General features: G+C 40.8%; 1 protein-coding gene across 8 annotated transcripts in view; it reads left to right on the top strand.

Annotated features, from left to right (window-relative positions):
- Positions 1 to 303: 303 nt before the first annotated feature.
- The window catches only part of CFAP126 (cilia and flagella associated protein 126), a 28189-nt gene continuing 3759 nt past the window's right edge, over positions 304 to 24733 (top strand). The window contains exons 1-4 of one of the 8 annotated variants that reach the window (XM_060415510.1): positions 304 to 403; positions 6284 to 6339; positions 14884 to 14981; positions 15611 to 24640. In XM_060415510.1, coding sequence (XP_060271493.1) covers positions 24614 to 24640 — 27 coding nt within the window. In that variant the 5' untranslated portion in view covers positions 304 to 403; positions 6284 to 6339; positions 14884 to 14981; positions 15611 to 24613. Of the gene's footprint in view, positions 529 to 3564; positions 11768 to 14883; positions 14982 to 15610; positions 24641 to 24733 lie in introns of all 8 variants that reach the window. The other 7 variants (XM_060415485.1, XM_060415503.1, XM_060415489.1 and 4 more) reach the window with 7 other exon arrangements.

Below are 24733 nucleotides of genomic sequence, written 5' to 3'. Positions count from 1 at the left end.
GCAGCGCGCGAGTCAGCCGAGACGCCGCGGGATGCGGGGACAGCCCCGAAACCTGGGCCCCTGGGCGCCGAGGAGGAAGAGGGCCGACTCCGAGGCAGGGACCGTGCACTATAGCCACTTTCGTCGCCTTAACTGTTCAACCCTAGAACCCTAACCCAGGACCAGAAGCCTGAGACTTGGGGAAAAAGCGGCCCAGGTTTCCGGGAAGTCTGAGAGGTCCAGCAGCCGCAGCCCGCGCAGGGCCCCGCCCGCACGCCCGCCGGCTCGACTCGGCCCGCGCGGGGCCCCGCCCCGCTCCTGCCCAGGCCTGCGGCGGTCGGGCCTTCCGGCCAGTCAGGCCTGAGTCAGGACTGGAAGGCTGGGAAGGAGCGACACTTCCCGGCAACGGGATCAGCATGACACGGTACCAGCCACGCCACACATCGGTGGGAGGGACGTGGAGTACAGCGCAGGCAGCCTCCTGCTGGTGTCCCCAGCTAGGCCCCAGGAGCTGGAAATGACGGCCTTGTCCTTGCTCCCAGGCGAGTGGTAAGCCCATAGGTCTGAACGCTTCTCACTCCAGCCGGGTGCAGTTTACTCCAGCTCCTCCAGCTCCACCCTAATCCCAGTGTTAACTACAGGTTGGCACTTGCCGTGGGCACTTGCCATCTACCTCTGTAAGGACTAAATCATGTGCTGTTGCAGCTGCTGACCACCAACACCCCCTGATGTTGAGAGCAGGAAAGGAGAGCGGGAATGAGGCCCTCTGTGCTGGGGTGGGGTGGGGTGGGGTGGGGTGAGGTGGGTGGAGAAAGGAAACTGGCAGGACAGTTCTTTAAATAGATATTTTCAGGAGCCGCTTTTATGAACCCAATTCTTTTTTTTTTTTTTACTTTTGGCTGTGCTAGGTCTTTGTTGCTGCACATGGACTTTCTCTAGTTGTGGAGAGCAAGGGCTACTGCTGCTCTTCACTGAGGAGCACCGGCTTCAGTAGTTGCCATGTGGGTTCAGTAGTTGTAGTCCTTGGCATGAGATCCTCCCGGACAAGGGATTGAACCCAGGTTCCCTTCACTGGCAAGCGGATTCTTATCCAGTGTACCAGGCTCGTGAACCCAGTTCTTGAATCTCCTCATATCTAGAAAATCACTGAAATCCTTCAGGGTGATGACTGTTTTCCTGATTAGCGGAAAGTTTCATGAGACTAGCAGAAACCTGGAAAAAATATGCACTCAATTGCATGTATTCGCCTTTCACCAAAATCACGTATATACTGACATTCCTCCTTGCTTCTTCAGAGTAGTTTCTCAGCAGCGTCTGTGGTGTTGTTTACAGGCTGCAGTCATTTTGCTGTCACAGTAACTTACAATGTCCTTTAACCATTTTAACGATCTTATGAGATAATCATAAGGGTAGTTTTCCAGGTCACACGTCACAATGTTACAGGTGTGGAAATAAGTTGTAAAGCGACATGCCTGAGTTTCCGTTCTAGTGATGGAGCTAGACCCAGACCCAGGTCATTTATACTGATTGTCCACAAGTCCCTTTTTTAATCAGAGCATCGCTTGAGACCAGGCCTACAAAAAATGTACTTTGTCTTGGAGCCCTTGGAGGGGGCGACTGTGAGGTTCCAGTTAAACAAGGGAATGTGAGTGCCAGCCCTACCACGGGAGAGGCGGATTGCCCGGCTTCTGACAACAAACTGAGGTGGCGGGGAGAGTGAGGCTGGGCGCCAGCAGTGCTTCTTGCTGCCTTACTCACAGTGCTCTGGCTTTAGCCCTAGTAGAACACTCCCAGATATTCTAATGAAACCCTGAAGGTGGGGCTAGTGCTGGAAGGGCATCTGGGCTTCCCATTTCTGAGGAATGGATTAAAAAACGAAACAAACCAAAAAACCCCTGAGTAGGACTTGAGAACTTGACCTGGTTGAATCCAGTCACACTGGGAGTTGTTGGGGGCAGGGTGGATAGAGAGAGGAATGGTTTCTGAATAGATTTTATTCCCATCTCCTCCCAAGGAAAGACACCTGGACTAGAACAAATATCTTTCGTAGAAGTCTGGGAATGGGACAAGGCAGAGATTTTGCAGCTAAAGGCAAATGAATGGGGTGGGTCCATGGACCTGAGCAATTACTATCAGGTTGGCTAAAGACCCAACAGAATCAGCTGCAACTTAGCACATAGTACCTAGGGACAAGGCTACCCCAAGACATCTGAGAGCAGTAAAGTCCCAGATGCCAGCCAGCCACAGGGACCTGAGGTTGCCTCCTTTTTCTGCTACCTCTAGGCCATGGTAGCTCCAGCTTCACCTAGATGCCACCTGGAGGGGGATAAGACAGTGTTCTGGTTGTCTATTGCTGTGTAACAAACTATTCCAGAGTCGAGAATTTGGAAAGAGTACGAGGGGAGAGGCAGTTTATCTCTGCTTCTGAATTTCAGCTGAGAAGACTTGGAGACCAGAGGTGACTTAATGACTGGGGACCGGAATCATCTGAAAAATGATCTATTTCTGCATAATCACTCTAAAATTTAGTGCCTTAAAATAACAATTTATTATTTCTCATGGTTCAGATGTGAATTCGGCTGGAGCCAGAATGATCAGTTTAGCCTTAAGCCTTTCTCCACATGGCCTTTATCTCTGGCAGAGTAACTGGTCTTCTTACATGGCATGGAGTAGTAAGAGGGAATGCCTCTACCAAGGCAAGCAGAAGCTGCAGATCTGTTAAAGCTCTCCTCTAAAAGTTACCTATCAGTACCTCCATTCCATTCTGTTGGTCAAAACAGGTCACGGGGCCAACTTGGATTTAAAGAGAGGGGAAATAGACTCTACCTCTTGAAGGGTCGTTTTCCAGGTCACATTTCAAAAGAGTTTATGGGGTGAGAGATATTGTTGTCATCTTTACAAACACAGTCACCGCTACTACTTAAACAAGAGCAGAGATTTTTAACTGGACAGTTACATTTTCCCCGTTTCTCCACATCTTGTAGGCTACAGGTTTAAGAACAGGGTAGGTCAATTATAACATAGGCTACATTTTTTCCTGTGTGTTGTTGTTGTTCAGTCACTAAGTCATGTCTGACTCTTCAAGCCTGTGAACTGTAGCATGTCAGGCTTCCCTGTCCTTCACTGTCTCTGGGAGTTTGCTCAAACTCATGACCATTGAGTCAGCGATACCATCCAACCATCTCATCCTCTGTTGCCCGCTTCTCCTTGTGCCCTCTCTGAATGTAATGAGTAAATTGTGAGCCACTACACGTGTACAAGCTAGATGTAGAAAAGGCAGAGGAACAAGAGATCAAATTGCCAACACCCGTTGGCTCATAGAAAGAGCAAGAGAATTCCTGAAAAACATCTATTTCTGCTTCATTGACTCCACTAAAGCCTTTGACTGTGTGGATCACAACAAACTGTGGAAAATTCTTAAAGAGATGGGAATACTAGATCACCTGACCTGCCTCCTGAGAAAGCTGTATGCAGGTCAAGATGCAACAGTTAGAACCAGACAGGGAGAATGGACTGGTTCCAAATTAGGAAAGGAGTATGTCAAAGCTGTATATTGCCACTCTGTTTTTTTTAATTTACATACAGAATACATCATGCGAAATGCCAGGCCAGATTAATCACAAGCTGGAATCAAGATTGCCAGGAGAAATATCAATAACCTCAGAAATGCAGATGACACCCTACTGGCAGAAAACAAAGAGAAACTAAAGAACCTCTTAATGAAGGTGAAAAAGGAGAGTGAAAACCTGGCTTAAAACTCAACATTTAAAAATCTAAGATCATAGCATCCGGACCCATCACTTCATGGCAAATAGATGTAGAAAAAATGGAAACAGTCACTTTCTTGGGCTCCAAAATCACTGCAGATGATGACTGTAGCCATGAAATTAAAAGACGCTTACTCCCTGGAAGGAAAGCTATGACAAACACAGACAGGAAAGCGATGACAAACACAGAGACATCACTTTGTCAACAAAGGTCTGTCTCGTTGAAGCTATGGTTTTTCCAGTGGTCATGTAGTAGTGACAGCTGGACCATAAAGAAGACTGAACACTGAAGAATTTACAGAGTTCTCAAGAGGCGGGTCAGGTGGTCTCTATTCCCATCTCTTTCAGAATTTTCCCCAGTTTATTGTGATACACACAGTCAAAGGCTTTGGCATAGTCAATAAACAGAAATAAATGTTTTTCTGGAACTCTCTTGCTTTTTCCATGATCCAGCGGATGTTGGCAATTTGATCTCTGGTTCCTCTGCCTTTTCTAAAACCACTTGAACATCTGGAAGTTCACAGTTCACGTATTGCTGAAGCCTGGCTTGGAGAATTTTGAGCATTACTTTACTAGCGTGTGAGATGAGTGCAATTGTGTGGTAGTTTGAGCATTCTTTGGCATTTCCTTTCTTTGGGATTGGAATGGAAACTGACCTTTTCCAGTCCTGTGGTCACTGCTGAGTTTTCCAAATTTGCTGGCATTCTTCAACTTACTGGCTGTATATCTTGGACATATTGTTTAAGCTTCCTATGTTTCAATTTTCACATATACAAAATGTACTAATATTATTCTCACTTTACATGGGGCTTGCAAAACTTAAGTTTAAAAACTTTGGCTCTAATAGCTCAAAAATTTTGATAATTGTGAGAGTGAAAACTTTGATCTAGACTTTTTAGGAAATCAGTGACTTGGCCTGATTTCTGACAAAAGAAGAAGGAGAGGATAAAATTTGGGAGTGGTCTGAGGCAGTATGTTCTTGGAGAAGAGGACATTTGAGTGATTCATGCATGTGAAAAGGAGGGACATAGAACTCTGGAGAGGTGTGTTCCTGCTGGTACTTAAAATTAGACCTGAGATCTAATCCTAGTATCATTCATTAGTACCTAGTCTCATTATTTCTTGGCAGTCTTGAGTAGAGTTCACTTTACACATTACTTTAAAAAATTTTCTTATTATAAAATACATATAAAATTTATCATCTTAGATGAACTGCTTTAAGTGTACAGTTCGTATTGTTGTGTGACCATCACCCTTATCCATTTCCAGAATTCTTTTCATCTTGCAAAACTGAAACTCTGTACCTATTAAACAATAACTCTCCATGCCCACTACCTGCCCTCCCAGCCCCCATCTGTAGAATTCTACTTTCTGCTTCTGTGATGTTTGATCATTAACTACCTCATATAAATGGAATCGGTATTTTCAGTATTTTTCTTTTTGTGACAGGCTTATTTCATTTAGCATAATGTCTTCAAGGTTCATTCATTGTTATAGCATATGTCAGGATTTCATGCTTTTTTAGGGCTAGTAATATTTCATTGTATAAACTTCACATTATTTTTTGTTGTATCAAGAACTTTGTCCCTTTATAACATGTTTCTTATATTTTGCACATAGGAAGGGTCACTGTACATAGTCAGGTCAGTGTTTTCCCTCTGGGATTTCAGTTCACCTTTTAAAGGGAGGAAGTAAAGGCAGAACAAAGACAGAAGTGGGAATGGACTAAAATAATCATCCAAATGACTAATTATTTCCTGGACAGTATTCCCGGCTAGATATGTAAAACAGCAGGCCCCCAGAGCTAAATTAAGGAGTTAGATTTGGGGGAAGGGTGTTATCAACTCATATATTTATTGTTAACAGCTTTATTGAGATATAATTCATAGACCATACAATTCATTCATTTAATGTTATTTAATTCATTTGTTTAACTTCATGACTTTTCACATATTCAGACTTGTACAATTGTTATCACAAAATCTTAGAAAATTTTCATAGTCCCTGAAAGAAATCTTGTACCAATTTGCCATTATCCCCAGTTCCCTCCTCAGCCCTGTGCAACGGTTAATCTACTTTCTGTCCATACAGAGATGCCTATTCTGGAAGTTTCATGTAAATGAAATCATATAATATGTGGTTCTTTGTGACTGGCCTCTTTCACTTAGTTCAAGGTTCATCCATGTTACAGCGTGTATTGATAATTCATTTCTTTGTTAACCCGATGAGAGAAATAATAGCAGGAATTCATTTCTTTTTATTACTCAATAATATTCCATTCTGTTGATTATCCTGCATTTTATCATCGGTTTTTGGACATTAGAGTTGTTCCTACTTTTTAGCTATTATGAGTATTGCTGCTTTGAATATTCATGTATAAAGTATGTGGACCTATGTTTTCATTTCTCTTAGGTATATACCTAGAGGTGGATTTTTTAAATGTTTTTATTTTATATTGGAGTATAGTTGATTTATAATGTGTCAGTTTTAGACATACAGCTGAATGATTAGTTATACATATATCCCTTCTTTTTCAGATTCTTTTCCCATATATGTTGTTACAGAATACTGAGTACAGTTTCTGTGCTATACAGTAAGTGCTTGTTGATTATCTGTTTATATGTGTGTGTGTATGTATGTGTGTGTGTGTGTGTATATATATAGTAGTGTGTACACATTAATCCCAGACTCTTAATTTATCCTTCTCCTGCAAGGAGTTAGATTTTATAGGACCAGAAAATGAAGTTAGGAGACTAAACTCACTGTTCACTTCTTTTTGTATTCTCATTTAAAACTGTGATGGAGATTGGAGATACATGCTGAGGTGGCAACCACTGAGCATTCTCTACAAGCCGCCATGTGACAGAGAGAGGGAAGGATGGCATACACTTTCAGCAACTGGAGCAGATGTTAGGAGAATTTCTACTCTAAAGGAGTTTTCCTCTGAGTAGTACCCACTCTGTGAGGTCAGATGAGACCCAGGACAGCCCAGAACACAGGACCCTCCCCCGTATCCCCACAGACCACTGTCAGTGTGGGCTCATCTCTGATTCTCCTCCCCTGCCGGGACCGGAAGAGACCGCGCCTGCACCTTTCCCCATGAGCAGCCTCTGAGGAGGCAGGGCTTTCACACATCTGACCCCAGGGTCAGTGGGTCTCTGCGAGAGCTGCCGGACTTCACCCTCATCACACCTTATCTGGCTCAGGAGAATCTCTCTTCATCTACTCCTCGCTACTTCCCGCCCAGATTTTCCCCTAAAGCAACTCCTTGGGGGGAGCTATTTCGCTGAGTACACAGTGACCCTGACATATTAATCACGTCTTTCTGGGCAGAGGTGGTGGCAATCCTCCAACAGGAACTTGAAGTTCCTTCCCTGTTCTGGGTTGAACAACCAGATTTTCTTGGCTCTTAGAGTCGCTCATGTCTCTCCTCCCCACTCCACGCCCAACCCCATCCCGGCTTCCTTTTATTTATTTTTTAAAATTAATTAATGTATTTTAATTGGAGGCTAATTACTTTACAATATTGTAGTGATTTTTGCCGTACATTGACGTGAATCACCAGCTTCCTTGTAAAACTTGACTTTGTCCCTGACTCTGGACTTTAATACTGACGTCATTTAAGGATTTGGAGACAATGGGCAAAACATTTCTTCCTTTGTAGTGTAGGGGGACTAGCTGGAAAACTAATCTCCACTAGAGGGAGACTTCATCTTAAGAAAGAAAATGATAGGAAGTTTGTGATGTTTAATGGAAGTAGATGAAATATAGACCATGCAGAGGAAGTATATAACTCCTTTATATAGCTGTGCATTTAGCCAACTATCTCTTCTTTTTTAAAATAAAGCTGTTATTTCCACATTGTTTTCACAATGATAATTCATTTTATGTAGGAATTACTCTATGTTTTAACTTAATTTTATAATTATGTAAAATATTTACATAATTTACTTCCCTGGTGGCTCAGATGGTAAAAGCCTCTGCCTACAATGCAGGAGACCTGGGTTCTATCCCTGGGTCAGGAAGATCCCTTGGAGAAGGAAATGGCAGCCCACTCCAGTATTCTTGCCTAGAAAATCCCATGGACAGAGAAGCCTGGTAGGCTACAGTCCATGAGCTTGCAAAGATCGGACACGACTGAGCGACTTCACTTTCTTTCACTTTTCTTTAGTTTTATAATTCTGTAAAATATTTACGTATTTTACATATGTAACATTTGAGGGGCTTCCCTGGTGGTTCAGTTGGAAAAGAATCCGCCTGCAATGCGGGATACCTGGGTTTGATCCCTGGATTAGGAAGATCTTCTGGAGAAGGGAAAGGCTACCCACTCCAGTATTCTTGCCTGGAGAATTCCATGGGCAGAGAAGTCTAGTGGGCTAATGTCCATGGGGTCGCAGAGTCGGACACAACTGAGTGATTAAGCACACACATAAAATATTTACATGGATCTAAAATCAACTGTACAAAACAAAGTATATTCAAAGAAGCTTATCTTCTATCTTTTCTGCATTATTTCTTCTCTCTCTCTCTAAAGGTAATCTCTAATCATACCACTTATTTTTCCTATGTTATTTTTTCTATTAGTAACACACATGTTTATCAGTTCAGTTCAGTCAGGTAGCTCAGTCATGTCTGACCCTTTGCGACCCCATGGACTATAGCACACCAGGCTTCCCTGTTCATCACCAACTCCTGGAGATTACTCAGACTCATGTCTATTGAGTAAGTGATGCCATCTAACCATCTCATCCTCTGTCGTCCCCTTCTCCCGCCTTCAGTTTTTCCCAGCATCAGAGTCTTTTCTAACGAGTAATTCTTCCCATCAGGTGGCCAAAGTATTGGAGTTTCAGCTTCAGCACCAGTCCTTCCAATGAATATTCAGGACTGATTTCCTTTAGGATGGACTGGTTGGATCTCCTTGTAGTCCTAGGGACTCTCAAGAGTCTCCTTCAACACCACAGTTCAAAAGCATCAATTCTTCGGTGCTGAGCTTTCTTTATAGTCCAACTCTCACATCCATACATGACCACTGGAAAAACCATAGCCTTGACTTTGTTGGCAAAGTAATGTCTCTGCTTTTTAATATGCTGTCTAGGTTGATCATAACTTTTCCAAGAAGCAAACGTCTTTTAATTTCATGGCTGCAGTGATTTTGGAGCCCAGAAAAATAAAGTCAGCCACTGTTTCCCCATCTGTTTGCCATGAAGTGATGGGACCAGATGGCATGATCTTAGTTTTCTGAATGCTGAGTATTAAGCCAACTTTTTCACTCTCCTCTTTCACTTTCTTTAAGAGGCTCTTTAGTTCCTCTTCGCTTTCTGCCCTAAATGTGGTATCATCTGCACATCTAAGGTTATTTATATTTCTCTGGCAGTCTTGATACCAGCTTGTCCTTCATCCAGTCCAGCATTTGTTATGATGTACTCTGCATATAAGTTAAAGCAGGGTGACAATATGCAGCCTTGATGTACTCCTTTCTGGATTTGGGACCAGTCTGTTGTTCCATGTCCAGTTCTAACTGTTGCTTCTTGACCTGCATACAAATTTCTCAGGAGGCAGAGCAGGTGGTCTGGTATTCCCATCTCTTTAAGAATTTTCCACGGTTTGTTGTGATCCACACAGTCAAAGGCTTTGGCGTAGTCACTAAAGCAGAAGTAGATGTTTTTCTGAAACTGTCTCGCTTTCTCAGTGATCCAACAGATGTTGGCAATTTGATCTCTGGTTCCTCTGCCCTTTTTTTATATCTCCTTTTAAATATAAACAATAGCGCACTATTCACATGCCCTCCACCTTTCTTTATTCACTTAAAAGTATTTCTTGGCTATCACTCCATAACAGCGTCTTCCCCACTGCTTTTTTACAGTAAAAAAGTACTGTATAGTACTCCTTTTTGTGGAGGTACCATATTACTGGCAGACAGTTAGGTTGTTTCCAGTCTGTAGCTATTACAAATAAGGTTGTATATAATTGTGTACACTTTTCATACTTCTGTTGGAGTATCTTTGGGATAGATTTCTAAAAACGGATTGCTTAATCAAAAGGCACTGATAATCGTGCTAGTTAGATACTGTCAAAGTCTCCATTGTGTAGGCTGTAACATTTTACATTTTCGTACTCAGCATATGAGAATGCCTGTTTCCTCACAGACTCATCAACAGAGTATGATATCAAAGTTTTGGATGTATTCAGTCTCATGGGTAAGATGTGCTATCTCCGTGTACTTTTAATTTCCATGTTTTTAAAATTATGAGCAATACTGAACATTTTTCACATGGTTAACAGAAATTTGTATGTCTTTCTCTGTGATAGGCTCATTTTATCAATTCATCTTTGGAGATGAGTATACATTTTTTTTTTTTACCTTGGATCCATTAATATGATTTACTACATTAATGAATTTCCTTTGACTCACCATTTTTGCATCCATGGAGTATTTCCCACTTGTTTATGATACAAATTTTTTAATGTACTATTGGCTTCTGTTTGCTAATATCTTATTTAAGATTTTTATATCAGTATTAACAAGTGAAGTTGATCTATTTTGTTCAGCCTTTGTCATGATTCCAAAATTTAGGTTTGGGAATCAATATTACACTCACTTTGGAAAATGATTTTGAAAATGTTCCTCTTTTGCCATGTTCGAAAATAGCTTGAAAAGCTAAGGATTTATTTTTTTTAAGTTTAATATTATCTTCTGTGAAACTATCTGGATCTGTTTTGTTTCGTGGGGTAAGTCTAATCAGTTTCTCTAATTCTTTTATGTTAAATGGTCTGTTTTTACTTTGTGTCCACATGAATCAATTCTATTAAACTGGGATTTTACACAAAATTATGTACATAATGTAGATTTTCAAACATATTTACAGAGACTATTAAGTTCCTCTTCTATGTCTCTTTCTTTCTAGTTTTATGTATTTGTGCTGAAATTTCCCCCCTCTTTGTTTTTTGAGTGGTTCAGCTAAGAAGTTGTCAATTTAGTTTTTTCAAAGAAACATTTTTGGATTTATTTGTTAGTTCTACTTTTGTTGTTGTTTTCAAACCCAGGAGTCACTGACTTTCTTTTGACTGATTTCTTCCTTTTGCTGTTATTTGATTTGCTTTGCTTTTCCCCCTAGTTTTTGGAGTCATAATGTTTCTCATTTATTTTTGCTTTTAAACTTTTATTCATTTATTAGTATAAATCTTTCTCTGACAGCTGTTTTAACTATTTCCCATAATTCTTGTTTTCATTATTAATATTTTCAATTTGTTTTGCATTTCTCCTTTGACCCAGAAGTGGTTAACAGGAGGCTTTTAAATTTCCCACTTGGAAATTTAAATTGGACTTTATTGAGATTTTTTTTTCTGTGGCCAAAAATGTTTCCAGGTGGCACAGGTGGTAAAGAATCTGCCAGTGTAGGAGACTCAAGAGACATGGATCCCTGGGTCAGAAGGAAATGGCAACCCACTCCAGCATTTCTTGCCTGGAAAATTCCAAGGACAGAGGAGCCTGGTGGGCTACAGTCTGTGGGGTCACAAAGAGTCGGACATGACTGAGCACACACATGCCAAGCTTTTGTGAATCCTTTATATGCATCTGTTGGTGTGTGTGTGGGTCCATATTCTCTACTATCAAGTTTCAGAGTTTAATATATTTTAAATATGCCTTATTTATTGTGTTGTTTAGGTTGTCTGTATCTGTACTAATTTCTTGTCATTTTCTCTCCCTAGATCTGAAAGATTTGTTAAAGTTCTTCTTATTATTATTGTTTCTGTTTCTCCCATTTTAAGTATAATTCTTCTGATTTTTTAATTGTGGTAAAAATTTCTTTATTTCTTTTAAACCTTTTAAGTCAGAATCCTACTTTCTTGGATAATTACAATTGCAACCCCCGCTTAAATTACAGAAAAAATTCTGGTACATTTTTAGTCGTTTATTTTTAGGCTTCCTGAATCTCTTCAATTTAGATATATTTCTTTTATACAGCATAGTGTTGGAATTCGCTTTTGTGGTCAATATGAAACTCATTTTAACAGGTGAGGTAAGCTTGTTTATATATTTATTGATGTAGTCAATATGTTTGGCCTTAGATCCGCCTTACTTTTTAAAAAAAGTGATTCATTTTTGGTTGCACTGAGTCTGTGTTGCTGTATGCAGGCGTTCGCTAGTAGCAGAAAGTGGGGGCCACTCTGATTGGCATCTGGGGGCCTCTCACTGCATTGGCGTTCCTTGTGGCGCATTTGCTCTAAGAGCACAGGCTTCACTGGCTGAGGCATGTGGGCTCAGCAGTTCTGGGGTAAAAACAGCCTTCGTTGCTGTGTGGCATGTGGAATCTTCCCCCACCAGGGATCGAACTCATGCCCCCTGCATTGCGTGGCAGGTTCTTAGCCACTGTACTACCAGGGGAGTCCTGCCTTACGGTTTTATGTTACATACTTTTTGTATATTTAGGTCTCTCACCATATGATCTATTTCATTTGCTTCCTCCGTCCTTTTTAAACATATCTTCTGGTATTTAAAAGAGTTTATATTTTTGTTCTAATGGTTAACTTTATCCTAATACTTTTATTATATAATACCTAAGTTCTGTCTCTTTTTGGCTATTGTCTATATGAGCATGTGAGATGATCAAAAATGTATATATTGGTCTCTGCCCACGTTTTTCCCACACAGCTCCTGACCCTGGTAAATACCTAAGTGATAAAGGTTCTAGGAGCATCTTTTATGCTAACATTTGGTGTTTGATTCTGGTTCCTAACAGAGTGCTTGGAATTTCCTGGGTAATAGGGGTGCTTTTGTTCCCAGCAAGGTGATTCTTGGTGGGCTCCTGGATGAAAGCTGGTCGCAGAAAGACCAAATTGTGATTAGAGACTTAGAATTCAACCCCACCCCCATTCTCTGTATAAGGGAGAGGTGCTGGAAGTGGAGTTAAGGATGGATTAGGCCTGTGTGATAAAGCCTCCATGGAAACCCCAATAAGATAAGTAAGGTTTGGAGAGTTTCCAGGGAGAGTGGCAGGCCTGCAGAGGATATGGGAGCTTCACACTGCTTCCCACACGCCTTTCCTGAGCATCTCTTCCATCTGGAGGTTCATCAGTATCCTTTATCTTATTCTTTTAAAAATTTTTATTTTGGCTGTTCTGGGTCCTTGTGGCAGCACACAGGTTCTTTGTCGCATCTTCGGACTTCTCTTTATGTGCCACACAGACTTAGCTGCTCTGTGGCACATCGGATCTTAGTTGACCGACCAGGGTTTGAGCCCAGGTCCCCTGCATTGCATGGTGGATTCTTAACCACTAGACTACCAGGGAAGTCCCCTCTCATTGCCTTTTATAAAAAGCAGTAAAGAGTACTTTCTTGAGTTCCGTGAGCCATTCTAGCAAATTACCTAAACTTAAGGAGGGGATTATGGGAACCTCTGACTTATAGCTGATTGATCAGAAGCACAAGTAGCAACCTGGACTTGCAGTTGGCATCTGAAGGGTAGGAGGGCAGGCAGTCTTGTGGGACTGAGCCCTTAACCTGTGGGGTCTGATGCTGTCACCAGATATTATCTCCCTGAGCTCAATTGTAGGATACCCAGCTTTTGTCATGGAATTACTTGTATGAGTAAACCCCCCCCACATCTGGTGTCAGAAGCGTTATTAATGAGATAGTAGCGTGACAGTAAAGGAGGACTGAAATTTTTCCTAATATAGGGAGCAATATTGAAAAACTACCCAGGAATCTCTTAACCCCACCCCTCCACCTGCTCACCTATTGCTTTCCTCTAGCATCTTCATATGTGGTACTTAGTATGTATATACTCAGTCACATCCAACTCTTTGCAACCCCATTACAGGAACGAAAATAGGGTCAGAAGTTTGTCATCTATAGAGAATTTTTTAAATCGTTTCTATATTTGCAGCCATCCATTTCTTCAATGTTTACTGTGTACAGAACTATGTCTTCAGTTCCTATAAAGGAATATATAGAAAACAGGAAGTTTAAATAGTTCAAAGTTGGGCCAATAGCTGGATGGATAAGATCCTGTTAGCTCAGGAAAACGGGTGAAAGCCAAGTCTCCACTCTAAGACCCACCATCACGTGCCCCAGTGAAACAGCATGCAGGGCACTTTGGAGCCATCTGGAAGAAACCTTCAAAAGCTGTTTGCTAAACTATGTAATAGATGAGATGACACCACTCTAATGGTAGAAAGTGAAGAGGAACTAAAGAGCCTCTTGATGAAGTGAAAGAAGAGAGTGAAAAGCTGGCTTGAAATTCAGTATTCAAAAAACTAAGATCATGTCATCTGGTCTCACCACTTCAAGAAAAAAATAGAAGGGGAAAAACTGGAAGCAGTGACAGATTTTATTTTCTTGGGCTCCAATATCACTGTGGAAAGTAACTGCAGCCATGAAATTAAAAGATGCTTGCTCTTTGGAAGAAAAGCTATGACAAACCTAGATAGCATGTTAAAAAGTAGAGACATCACTCTGCCAACAAAGATACATATAATCAAAGATATGGTTTTTCCAGTAGTCATGTATAAATGTGAAAGTTGTTCCATAAAGAAAGCTGAGTGCCTAATAATTGATGCTTTAGGATTTGTGGTGCTGGAGAAAACTCTTGAGAAGCTGAAGCTCCAATCCTTTGGCTACTTGATGCTAAGAGCTGACTCATTAGAAAAGAACCCGATGCTAGGAAAGACTGAGAGCAAAAGAAGAGGGCGACAGAGGATGAGATGTTTAGATAGCATCTCGGACTCAATGCACATGAACCTGAGCAAACTCTGGGGGATGGGAAGGACAGGGATTCCTGGCATGCTGCAGTCCATGGGGTCTCAAATAGTCGGACATGACTTGGCGACTGAACAGCAACAACCAAGTTTTTACTACTGAGGCTACTAATGATTCTTCTGGTTTTAAAATTGCCATGGGGGGAATTCCCTGGCCATCCAGTGGTTAGGACTCCGAGATTTCACTGCCAAGGGCCTGGGTTCAATTCCTGGTTGGGGAACTAAGATCCTGCAAGCAGCATGACAAAAAAGGGGGGAAAAATTGCCATAGGAAGTAAAATACACTGAAAGTTCAAGTAGAAACTTTTGACTGTTACCAATTAGAAAGCACTAAATGAGATAGTTTACCTAACAATGCAAATTTTTCTTTAATGTCTAGGAAGAGATGCAGGATAAAAGCAAACTTGGAGATCTAACCTATCTGTCAAGGCTTCAAGATCTCTGATACATGGCTGGAGAGGATATGACCTCTAGAAGGTAATTTGGCAGTATCTATCAAATTGCACATAACTTTTGACTTCACAATTTTATTTCTATAAATTTATCATACTCACACAACGAAAAACAACACATGTACAAAGTTAGTCATTGCTGCATTGTGATAGCAAAAGTTTAAAAACAAACTAAATGTTCAACAACAGAAAACTGGTTAGATAAATTATAATACATCATCAGTGTGATACTATGCAGCTGTAAAAAAGCAAGGAAGCTCTTTATGCACTAATATTTAATGATATTCAAAATATATCTTTTGATCTTACAAACGAAGTAGTATAGTACTCTTGCCTGGAAAATCCCATGGATGGAGGAGCCTGATGGGCTGCAGTCCATGGATCACTAAGAGTCGCACACGACTGAGCGACTTCCCTTTCACTTTTCACTTTCATGCATTGGAGAAGGAAATGGCAACCCACTCCAGTGTTCTTGCCTGGAGAATCCCAGGGACGGGGGAGCCCGTTGGGCTGCCATCTGTGGGGTCACACAGAGTCGGACACGACTGAAGTGACTTAGCAATATATGAAAAAGGTAATGAATAAAATATATTTTTCTATGTATTATTTCTATCCTTTAAAAAATTTGTTTTATTTTTGTTTCATTTTGTGAAGCATGTGGGATTTCAGTTCCCTGATCAAAGAACAACTGTGCCCCTTGCATTGGGAGCATGGAGTCTTAACCGCTAGACCGCCAGGAAATCCCTATTATTTCTATTCTGGAATCTGCACAGAAGCGTGGGAAACTACACAGAAAACTAACAACTGACTGTGGGAAAGTTATTACCTACTCGTTTAAAAGAAGATCCACTGCTTCAAAGCAGAAGTTTTACTTCTATGGCCTCTCTCCACTTCAACTGACCAGCATTCTTTCTGTCCTTCCCATTCTCTCCTACTGTATTAGTTAAGACTCTATCTTATAAGGTTACAAGAAAGGTATGAACCCAAGTTATCTCAGGATGGTGGCTGTCAGTGAGGAAGCAAATCAGTTGGCTGACTTGCAGAGAAAGAAGAGATGGAGGAAAAAAATCTCCCTTCCTGATCATGTTCTATCCTCCAGATTCTAATACCCTCTGAGGCCCAAACTATACTTTCTACTTTTGAAATCTGTTGTAAATATCCTATAACTTTATATTAAATTCCCCCCTTTTCTGTTTCAGGTATCCTGAATATGTACTTCTTTTTACTGGGCATTCTTGAGCCAATAATAATGCTAAAATTATTGAACACTCCCTATGCATCAAGCACCTACTAGGCATGTTATGTATGTTTAATGCTCAAAACTAAAATTATGCTCATTTCACACCATAAGGGTACTCAGATCCAGGAAGATCAACTAACTTATCCAAAGTCACACATTTAAGCAGAACTAGAATTTAATCCATGCAATCTGATTCCAGTGCTCAACGTGGTGGCTGCCCTCAATTACACAGTTCATACATTTCCTCTAGACACAGAGTAAATTTGTTGTTCAATGGCAGATGATCCCAATCCAAATAAAAGATTTCCTAATGGTCTAAGGAACAGTATGAAAAGGCAAAAAGATAGGACACTGAAAAATGAACTCCCCAGGTCGGTAGGTGCCCAATATGCTAGTGGAGATGGGTGAAGAAATAACTCCAGAAAGAATGAAGAGACAGAGCCAAAGCAAAAACAACACCCAGTTGTGGATGTGACTGGTGATAGAAGCAAGATCCAATGCTGTAAAGAGCAACATTGCAGAGGAACCTGGAATGTCAGGTCCATGAATCAAGGTAAATTGGAAGTGGCCAAACAAGAGATGGCAAGAGTGAACATTGACATTTTAGGAATCAGCTAAATAAAGTGGACTGGAATGGGTGAATTTAACTCAGATGACCATTATATCTACTGCAGGCAGGAATCCCTCAGAAGAAATGGAATAGCCCTAATAGTCAACCAAAGAGTCCGAAATGCAGTATTTGGATGCAATCTCAAAAATGACAGAACAATCTCTATTCGTTTCCAAGACAAACCATTCAGTATCACAGTAATCCAGGTCTATGCCTCAACCAGTAATGCCGAAGAAGCTGAAGTTGAACAGTTCTATGAAGACCTACAAGACCTTCACAAAAAACTAAAAGACATCCTTTTCATTATAGGGGACTGGAATGCAAAAGTAGGAAGTCAACAGATATCTGGAGTAACAGGAAAGTTTGGCCTTGGAGTACAAAATGAAGCAGGGCAAAGGCTAACAGAGTTTTGCCAAGAGAATGCACTGGTCATAGCAAACACTTTCTTCCAACAACATAAGCTACTACATATGGACCTCACCAGATGATCAACACCAAAATCAGATTGATTATATTCTTTGCAGCCAAAGATGGAGAAGCTCTATACAGTCAGCAAACACAAGACTGGGAGCTGACTGTGATTCAGATCATGAACTCCTTATTGCCAAATTCAGACTTAAATTGAAGAAAGTGGGGAAAGCCACTAGACCATTCAGGTATGACCTAAATCAAATCCCTTATGATTATACAGTGGAAGTGACAAATAGATTCAAGGGATTAGATCTGATAGAAAGAGTGCCTGATGAACTATGGATGGAGGTTCATGACATTGTACAGGAGACAGGGATCAGGACCATCCCCAAGAAAAAAAATGCAAAAAGGCAAAATGATTGTCTGAGGAGGCCTTACAAATAGCCGAGAAGGGAAGAAACACTAAAGGCAATGGAGAAAAGGAAAGATACACCCATCTGAATGCAGAGTTCCAAAGAATAGCAAGGAGAGATAAGAAGCCTTCCTCAGTGATCAATGAAAAGAAATAAGAAGAAAACAATAGAATGGGAAAGACTAGAGATCTCTTCAAGAAAATTAAAGATACCAAGGGAATATTTCATGCAAAGATGGGTACGATAAAGGAAAGAAATGGTATGCACCTAATAGAAGCAGAAGATATTAAGAAGAGGTGGCAAAAATACACAGAAGAACTATACAAAAAAGATCAACATGACCCAGATAACCACGATGGTGTGATCACTCACCTAGTGCCAGACATCCTGGAGTGCAAAGTCAAGTGGGCCTTAGGAAACATCACTACGAACAAAGCTAGTGGAGGTAATGGAATTCTAGTTGATCTATTTCAAATCCTAAAAGATGATGCTTTGAAAGTGCTGCACTCAATATGCCAGCAAATTTGGAAAACTCAGCACTGGCCACAGGACTAGAAAAGGTCAGTTTTCATTCCAGTCCCCAAAAAGGCAATGCCAAAGAATGTTCAAACTATTGCACAATTGCACTCATCTCAAAGTAATGCTCAACATTCTTCAAGCCAGGCTTCAATAGTACATGAACCAAGAAATCCATTAGTTCAAACTGGATTTAGAAAAGGCAGAGGAACCAGAGATCAAATTGCCAACATCTGCTGGATCATCGAAAAAGTGAGAGAGTTCCAGAAAAACATCTACTTCTGCTTTATTGACTACGCCAAAGCCTTTGACTATGTGGATCACAACAAACTGTGGAAAGAGATGGGAATACTGTCTTCTTAAAGAGATGGGAATACCAGACCACCTGACCTGCATCCTGAGAAATCTGTATGCAGGTCAAGAAGCAACAGTTAAAATTGGACATGGAACACAGACTGGTTCCAAATCTGGAAAGGAGTACGTCAAGGCTGCATATTGTCACCCTTCTTATTTAACTCATATGCAGAGTACATCATGCAAAATGCCGGGCTGGATGAAGCACAAGCTGGAATCAAGATTGCCAGGAGAAATATCAATAACCTCAGATATGCAGATGACACCACCCTCATGGCAGAAAGTGAAGAAGAACTAAAGAGCCTCTTAAAGAAAGTGAAAGAGGAGAGTGAAAAAGTTGGCTTAAAATGCAGCATTCAGAAAACTAAGATCATGACATCTGGTCCCATCTCCTCATGGCAAATAGATGGGGCAACAATGGAAACAGTGACAGACTTTATTTTTTGGGCCCCCAAATCATTGCAGATGATGGTATTGGTAGCCAGGAAATTAAAAGATGCTTGCTCCTTGGAAGGAAAGCTATGACCAACCTAGTTCCAGTTCAGCCACTCAGTCGTGTCCGACTCTTTGCAACCTCATGAACTGCAGCACACCAGGCCTCCCTGTCCATCACCAACTCCTGGAGTTCATGCAAACCCATGTCCATTGAGTGTGTGATGCCATCCAGCCATCTCATCCTCTGTCATCCCCTTCTCCTCCTGCCCTCAATCTTTCCCAGCATCAGGGTCTTTTCAAATGAATCAGCTCTCTGCATCAGGTGGCCAAAGTATTGCAGTATTCAGCATCAGTCCCTCCAGTGAACACCCAGAACTGATCTCCTTCAGGATTGACTGGTTTGATCTCCTTGCAGTCCAAGGGACTCTCGGAGTCTTCTTCAACAGCACAATTCAAAGGCATCAATTCTTCCATTCTCAGCCTTCTTTATAGTCCAACTCTCACATCCATACATGACCGCTGGAAAAACCATAGGCTTGACTAGATGGACCTTTATTGGCAAAGTAATGTCTCTGCTTTTTAATATGCTGTCTAGATTAGTCATAACTTTTCTTTCAAGGAGCAAGCATCTTTTAATTTCATGGCTGCAATCACCATCCACAGTGATTTTGGAGCCGAGAAAAATAAAGTCAGCACTATTTCCACTGTTTCCTCATTTGCCATGAAGTGATGGGACCAGATGCCATGATCTTCATTTTCTGAATGTTGAGTTTTAAGCCAACTTTTTCACTCTCCTCTTTCACTTTCATCAAGAGGCTCTTTAGCTTCTGTTCACTTTCTGCTATAAGGGTGGTATCATCTGAATATCTGAGGTTATTGATATTCTTACCATCAATCTTGATTCCAGTGTGCTTCATCCAGCCCAGCGTTTCTCATGATGTATTCTGCATATAAGTTAAATAAACAGGGTGACAATATACAGCCTTGACATACTCCTTTTCCTATTTGGAACCAGTCTGTTGTTCCATGTCCAGTTCTAACTGTTGCTTCCTGACCTGCATACAGGTTTCTCAAGAGGCAGGTCTGGTGGTCTGGTATTCCCATCTCTTTCAGAATTTTCCACAGTTTATTGTGATCCACACAGTCAAAGGCTTTGGCATAGTCAATAAAGCAGAAATAGATGTTTTTTTGAAACTCGCTTGCTTTTTTGATGATCCACCGGATGTTGGCAATTTGGTTCCTCTGCCTTTTCTAAAACCAGCTTGAACTTCTGGAAGTTCACGGTTCAGGTATTGCTGAAGCCTGGCTTAGAGAATTTTGAGCATTACTTTACTAGCATGTGAGATGAGTGCAATTGTGTGGTAGTTTGAGCTTTCTTTGGCATTGCCTTTCTTTGGGATCAGAATGAAAACTGACCTTTTCCAGTCCTGTGGTCACTGCTGAGTTTTCCAAATTTGCTGACATACTGAGTGCAGCACTTTCACAGCATCATCTTTCAGGATTTGAAATAGCTCAACTGAAATTCCATCACTTCCACTAGCTTTGTTCGTAGTGATTCTTCCTAAGGCCCACTTAACTTCACATTCCAGGATGTCTGGCTCTAGGTGAGTGTGAGTGATCACATCTTCGTGATTATCTGGGTCATGAAGATCCCTTTTGTACAGTTCTCCTGTGTATTCTTGCCACCTCTTCTTAATATCTTCTGCTTCTGCTAGGTCCATACCATTTCTAGACAGCATATTAAAAAGCAGAGGTATTACTTTGCCAACAAAGTTCTGTCTAGTCAAAGCTATGGTTTTTCCAGTAGTCATGTATGGATGTGAGTTGGACTATAAAGAAAGCTGAGCGCAGAAGAATCAATGCTTTTGAACTGTGGTGTTGGAGAAGACTTGAGAGTCCCTTGGACTGCAAGGAGATCCAACCAGTCCATCCTAAAGGAGATCAGTCCTGAATATTCTTTGGAAGGACTGAGGTTGAAGCTAAACTCCGGTACTTGGCCACATAATGCAAAGAACTGACTCGTTAGAAGATCCTGATGCAGGGAAAGACTGAAGGCGGGAGGAGAAGGGGATGACAGGGGATGAGATGGTTGGATGGCATCACTTACTCGATGGACACGAGTTTGAGTAAGCTCCAGGAATTGGTGATGGACAGGGAAGCCTGGCATGCTGCAGTCCGTGGGGTCACAAAGAGTCTGACATGATTGAGAGACTGAACTGAACTGAACTGAATGGTCTGTTTCAGGCATTAGAGAACTGAATCAAATCATGAAAATGTGAGGCATATATTTTCAGTGGGGACTTTATGAGCCCTTCCAATTTTGAAAGAGTTGGTTTGATGAAAGAACAACAGCTGTACCTGAAGTCAAGCAGTCAATCAGAAGAATGGCTAAAATTTAATACAATTTTATTAGAAGCTTGTAAATACCTGTTACTAGTTATATTACAATTCTTGTACGTGTCTGTGAAATATTAAGTGGAGAATTCACACAGGACTCAGGCAGGATTGAACCATGGATTTTAAAGAGACACAAATAACCTAAAATGGTCACCTCTCCCCACAGAAGAATGGGCTAGAGGATCCAGAAACAGACCCAAATATTAGGGAATACAATAAAGGTGGTATTTCAAGTTGGTAGGGAAAGACGGCTTATTCAGTAAATGATGCTGAGACAAATAGGTAGGTATCTAGAGTCTGACCTCAGTTTAGTCACCAAAACAAATGCCAACAGAACAAAAATTTAAATATAAAAACTAACCAGGGGTACATACTGGAATTTACAAAAAGCTTTCAAAGCATAACATCTAACAGCACAGAAAGAGTAATATATTTGACTACATAAATATTAAGAAGCCGTGCATGGCAAAAAAAAGAAAGAAAGAAAAGAAAAGCCACAGACAAAAGTTAAATGAAAACTTGGGGGAAAATGTTTGTAACATAGTTGACAAAGGGCTGATTTCCTCAATACATAAAGTTTCAAACAGTTAATATAAATGATCAATAGCCCAATAGCAAATGGCAAAAAACATGAAAGGCTATTTTCAGGGGAAAAAAAGAGAAATAAAACATATAAACACAAGGAGGGGAAAACCTCATAATTAAAGAAATGAAAATGTAAAAAATGAAACACCATGTTTCACCTACAGTTTAAGAAGCAATACATTGTAATGGTTAAAACGGATTGCTCTAGAGTCAGAATACTTGAGATTGAATCCTGGTTCTACTCCTTACTGTGCATTCTCTTGTTTCCTAGGTCTGGGTTCTTGTGAGAACAAAATGAGAAAATATAATAAAAAGCAATGAAGACTGTGCATGCATATAGTAACCACATTAGTTCTTATTATCAGGTGGACAAAAACAGGGATACCATTGGTATAGTGTTGGAAGGGAGTGGAGAACTAGGCATTCACGCACACCACTGGCAGATGTATAAACTGGCAGGGTCTTTGAGCAGCAATTTGACACTGTCTATTAGTGTTCTAAGTTCATAAACCCTGTGAGTTTGCAGTTCACTTTTAGAATTATCCTACTAATCACATACATTCATAAAGCATGCTTTTATCTCTCTCTATATATATCTTTGTACTCATAAAGACATATACTTCTCTCTCTCTATATATATATATATCTTTATACTCATATAGGTAGATATAGATTTTCATTGCAGCAATGTATGTAACAGCAAAAGACTGGAGATGACCTAAATATCATCTAAATTAGACTAAAAAATACATGACGGTATACCCTAAAATGAAATAATATATTGTTATGAAAAAAATCCCCCAAATGGTCAAAAAAGCAAATCGCCAAACAATGTGGACAGCTTACTCCCATTAGTTTAAGAATGCCTATAATATTTCTGGAAGGAGACACAAGAAAATAATAACATTAGTTGCCTTTGAGGAGCAAGAATGGGAGCTGAAGTCAGATGGAGATTTGCTTTTCATTAAATACCTAAAATGAAACTTTTTTCCCCATGTACATTTTTTTTAATGAAACAAAAACTAGTTAATTAAAAAAATGAGTGCAACCATCATATAACATTGCATCTCTATCAGAAAAGCATACCAGCTAAAGATAGAAGTTCTAAGAGAGATGATGCTTGCTTAAGTATAATCATGGCTTTAGGGACCAAAATATTATCACTCTAGAGAGTGATGAGAACCACAGAAACTGAACACACGAGTCTCCTTTCCAAAGCTCATATTATCCATCTGTTAACTGCCTCTAAAATGAGAGCTGTTTCTACCTCCACCTCTGGAAGTGTATGAGTGTTCTTGTACTTGAGGTATTGATTGGGATAAGGACTTTGGGGGAAGAAGGAAGGGAGAAGGACTGACAAGCATCCACTAAAACGCTCTTCTGGTTCTCAATGTTCTATTTTTTTTGGATAACTTATTTCTTAGTTTTTTTCTTTTCATCTTAACACCTTACACATAAACTTTATAATTCAGAAAGCACAATTCCACTTTCTCCCAACAACCCAGTAGATGGGGCTGATAACATCATTTTAAATGAGTCTCAGAGAGGTCACCTAATCCAACAGATACTAGGTTTGTGTCCTAGCATCACCACCCCATCTTCTAAATCTGTACTTTCCACACTACAGCGTTCTTTCATCATCCCTGCTCAATCTCATGGCACCAACTCCGGATTCCACCTCAACCCAGCCGACACCAAGCACCTGTATTCTTTGGCTCCATGATTCTAGAGCAGAGAAGGCAATGACAACCCACTCCAGTACTCTTGCCTAGAGAATCCCATGGATGGAGGAGCCTGGTAGGCTGCAGTCCACGGGGTCGCTGAGAGTCGGACACGACTGAGTGACTTCACTTTCACTTTTCACTTTCATGCATTGGGGAAGGACATGGCAACCCACTCCAGTATTCTTGCCTGGAGAATCCCAGGGACAGAGGAGCCTATTGGGCTGCTATCTATGGGGTCACACAGAGTCGGACACAACTGACACGACTTATCAGCAGCAGCATGATTCTAGAGAGTGATGGTAGAGACAGGAGTCAATTAAGGACAAAGGATAAGATATGTTTTTCTTTCTGGGGACAAATCTGAATCAACTGCTTTTTAAAACATCATTCCTTTGTTCTGAGAAAATGAAGTAGTGTACCCTGTAAACAGGGTCTAGGCAGTACTGAGCACATTATCTAGATACTTTATTCCCTTTACCTCGCTTCCCCTGTAAAGGCTCTAGTATATTATCTTCACAATACAAATGACTACAGAAATTCAGTGAAGGGATGTCAACTGCTTTATATCACACAGCTCCCATGCTCCTGTGTTGAATAAGGACTCAAACCCCAGTGTCTGGCTCTAAAGCATGTTGTTCATTATACCACTCCACCCAATGAACAAACACTGCTCTTGGGTGCCATGATTTGCTAGGGTGGTTGAAGAGCCCAGTCAAAGACAACCTGGAAGTTACACTAGAAAAGTCAGGGCCGCTATTCAACCAGTTTTCCCCCATTTATTTACTCTGTCCCTCACATCTCTAAAATGAAAATGCACCTAAGTTTCAGGGCAGAATACTGGGGGCACTATCAGCCAGTAAAATGAATAACAAGCAGCAAAAGGCAGCCCCTGCTAATTGCAAGGCTGTCCTGCAAGGGCTGCCTTCTGTGGTTGCCAGGCAACAAAGGTAAACAGCAGGAAGTGGCAGGATCATGGCCACTAACTACAGTGCCAACCAGGTAAGCACTTTTTTCCTTTTCTTTAACATTTAATTTTGCCTTCCAGAGTCCACCTTTTGCCTGACCCCTCCCATAGGATTCTGATTACTGAAT

Source organism: Ovis aries, chromosome 1 (assembly GCF_016772045.2).
Source record: "Ovis aries strain OAR_USU_Benz2616 breed Rambouillet chromosome 1, ARS-UI_Ramb_v3.0, whole genome shotgun sequence".
NCBI classification, from domain to species: domain Eukaryota; kingdom Metazoa; phylum Chordata; class Mammalia; order Artiodactyla; family Bovidae; genus Ovis; species Ovis aries.
Note: the sequence above shows the minus strand (reverse complement) of the source record. Positions and strands in the feature narration are given on the sequence as shown.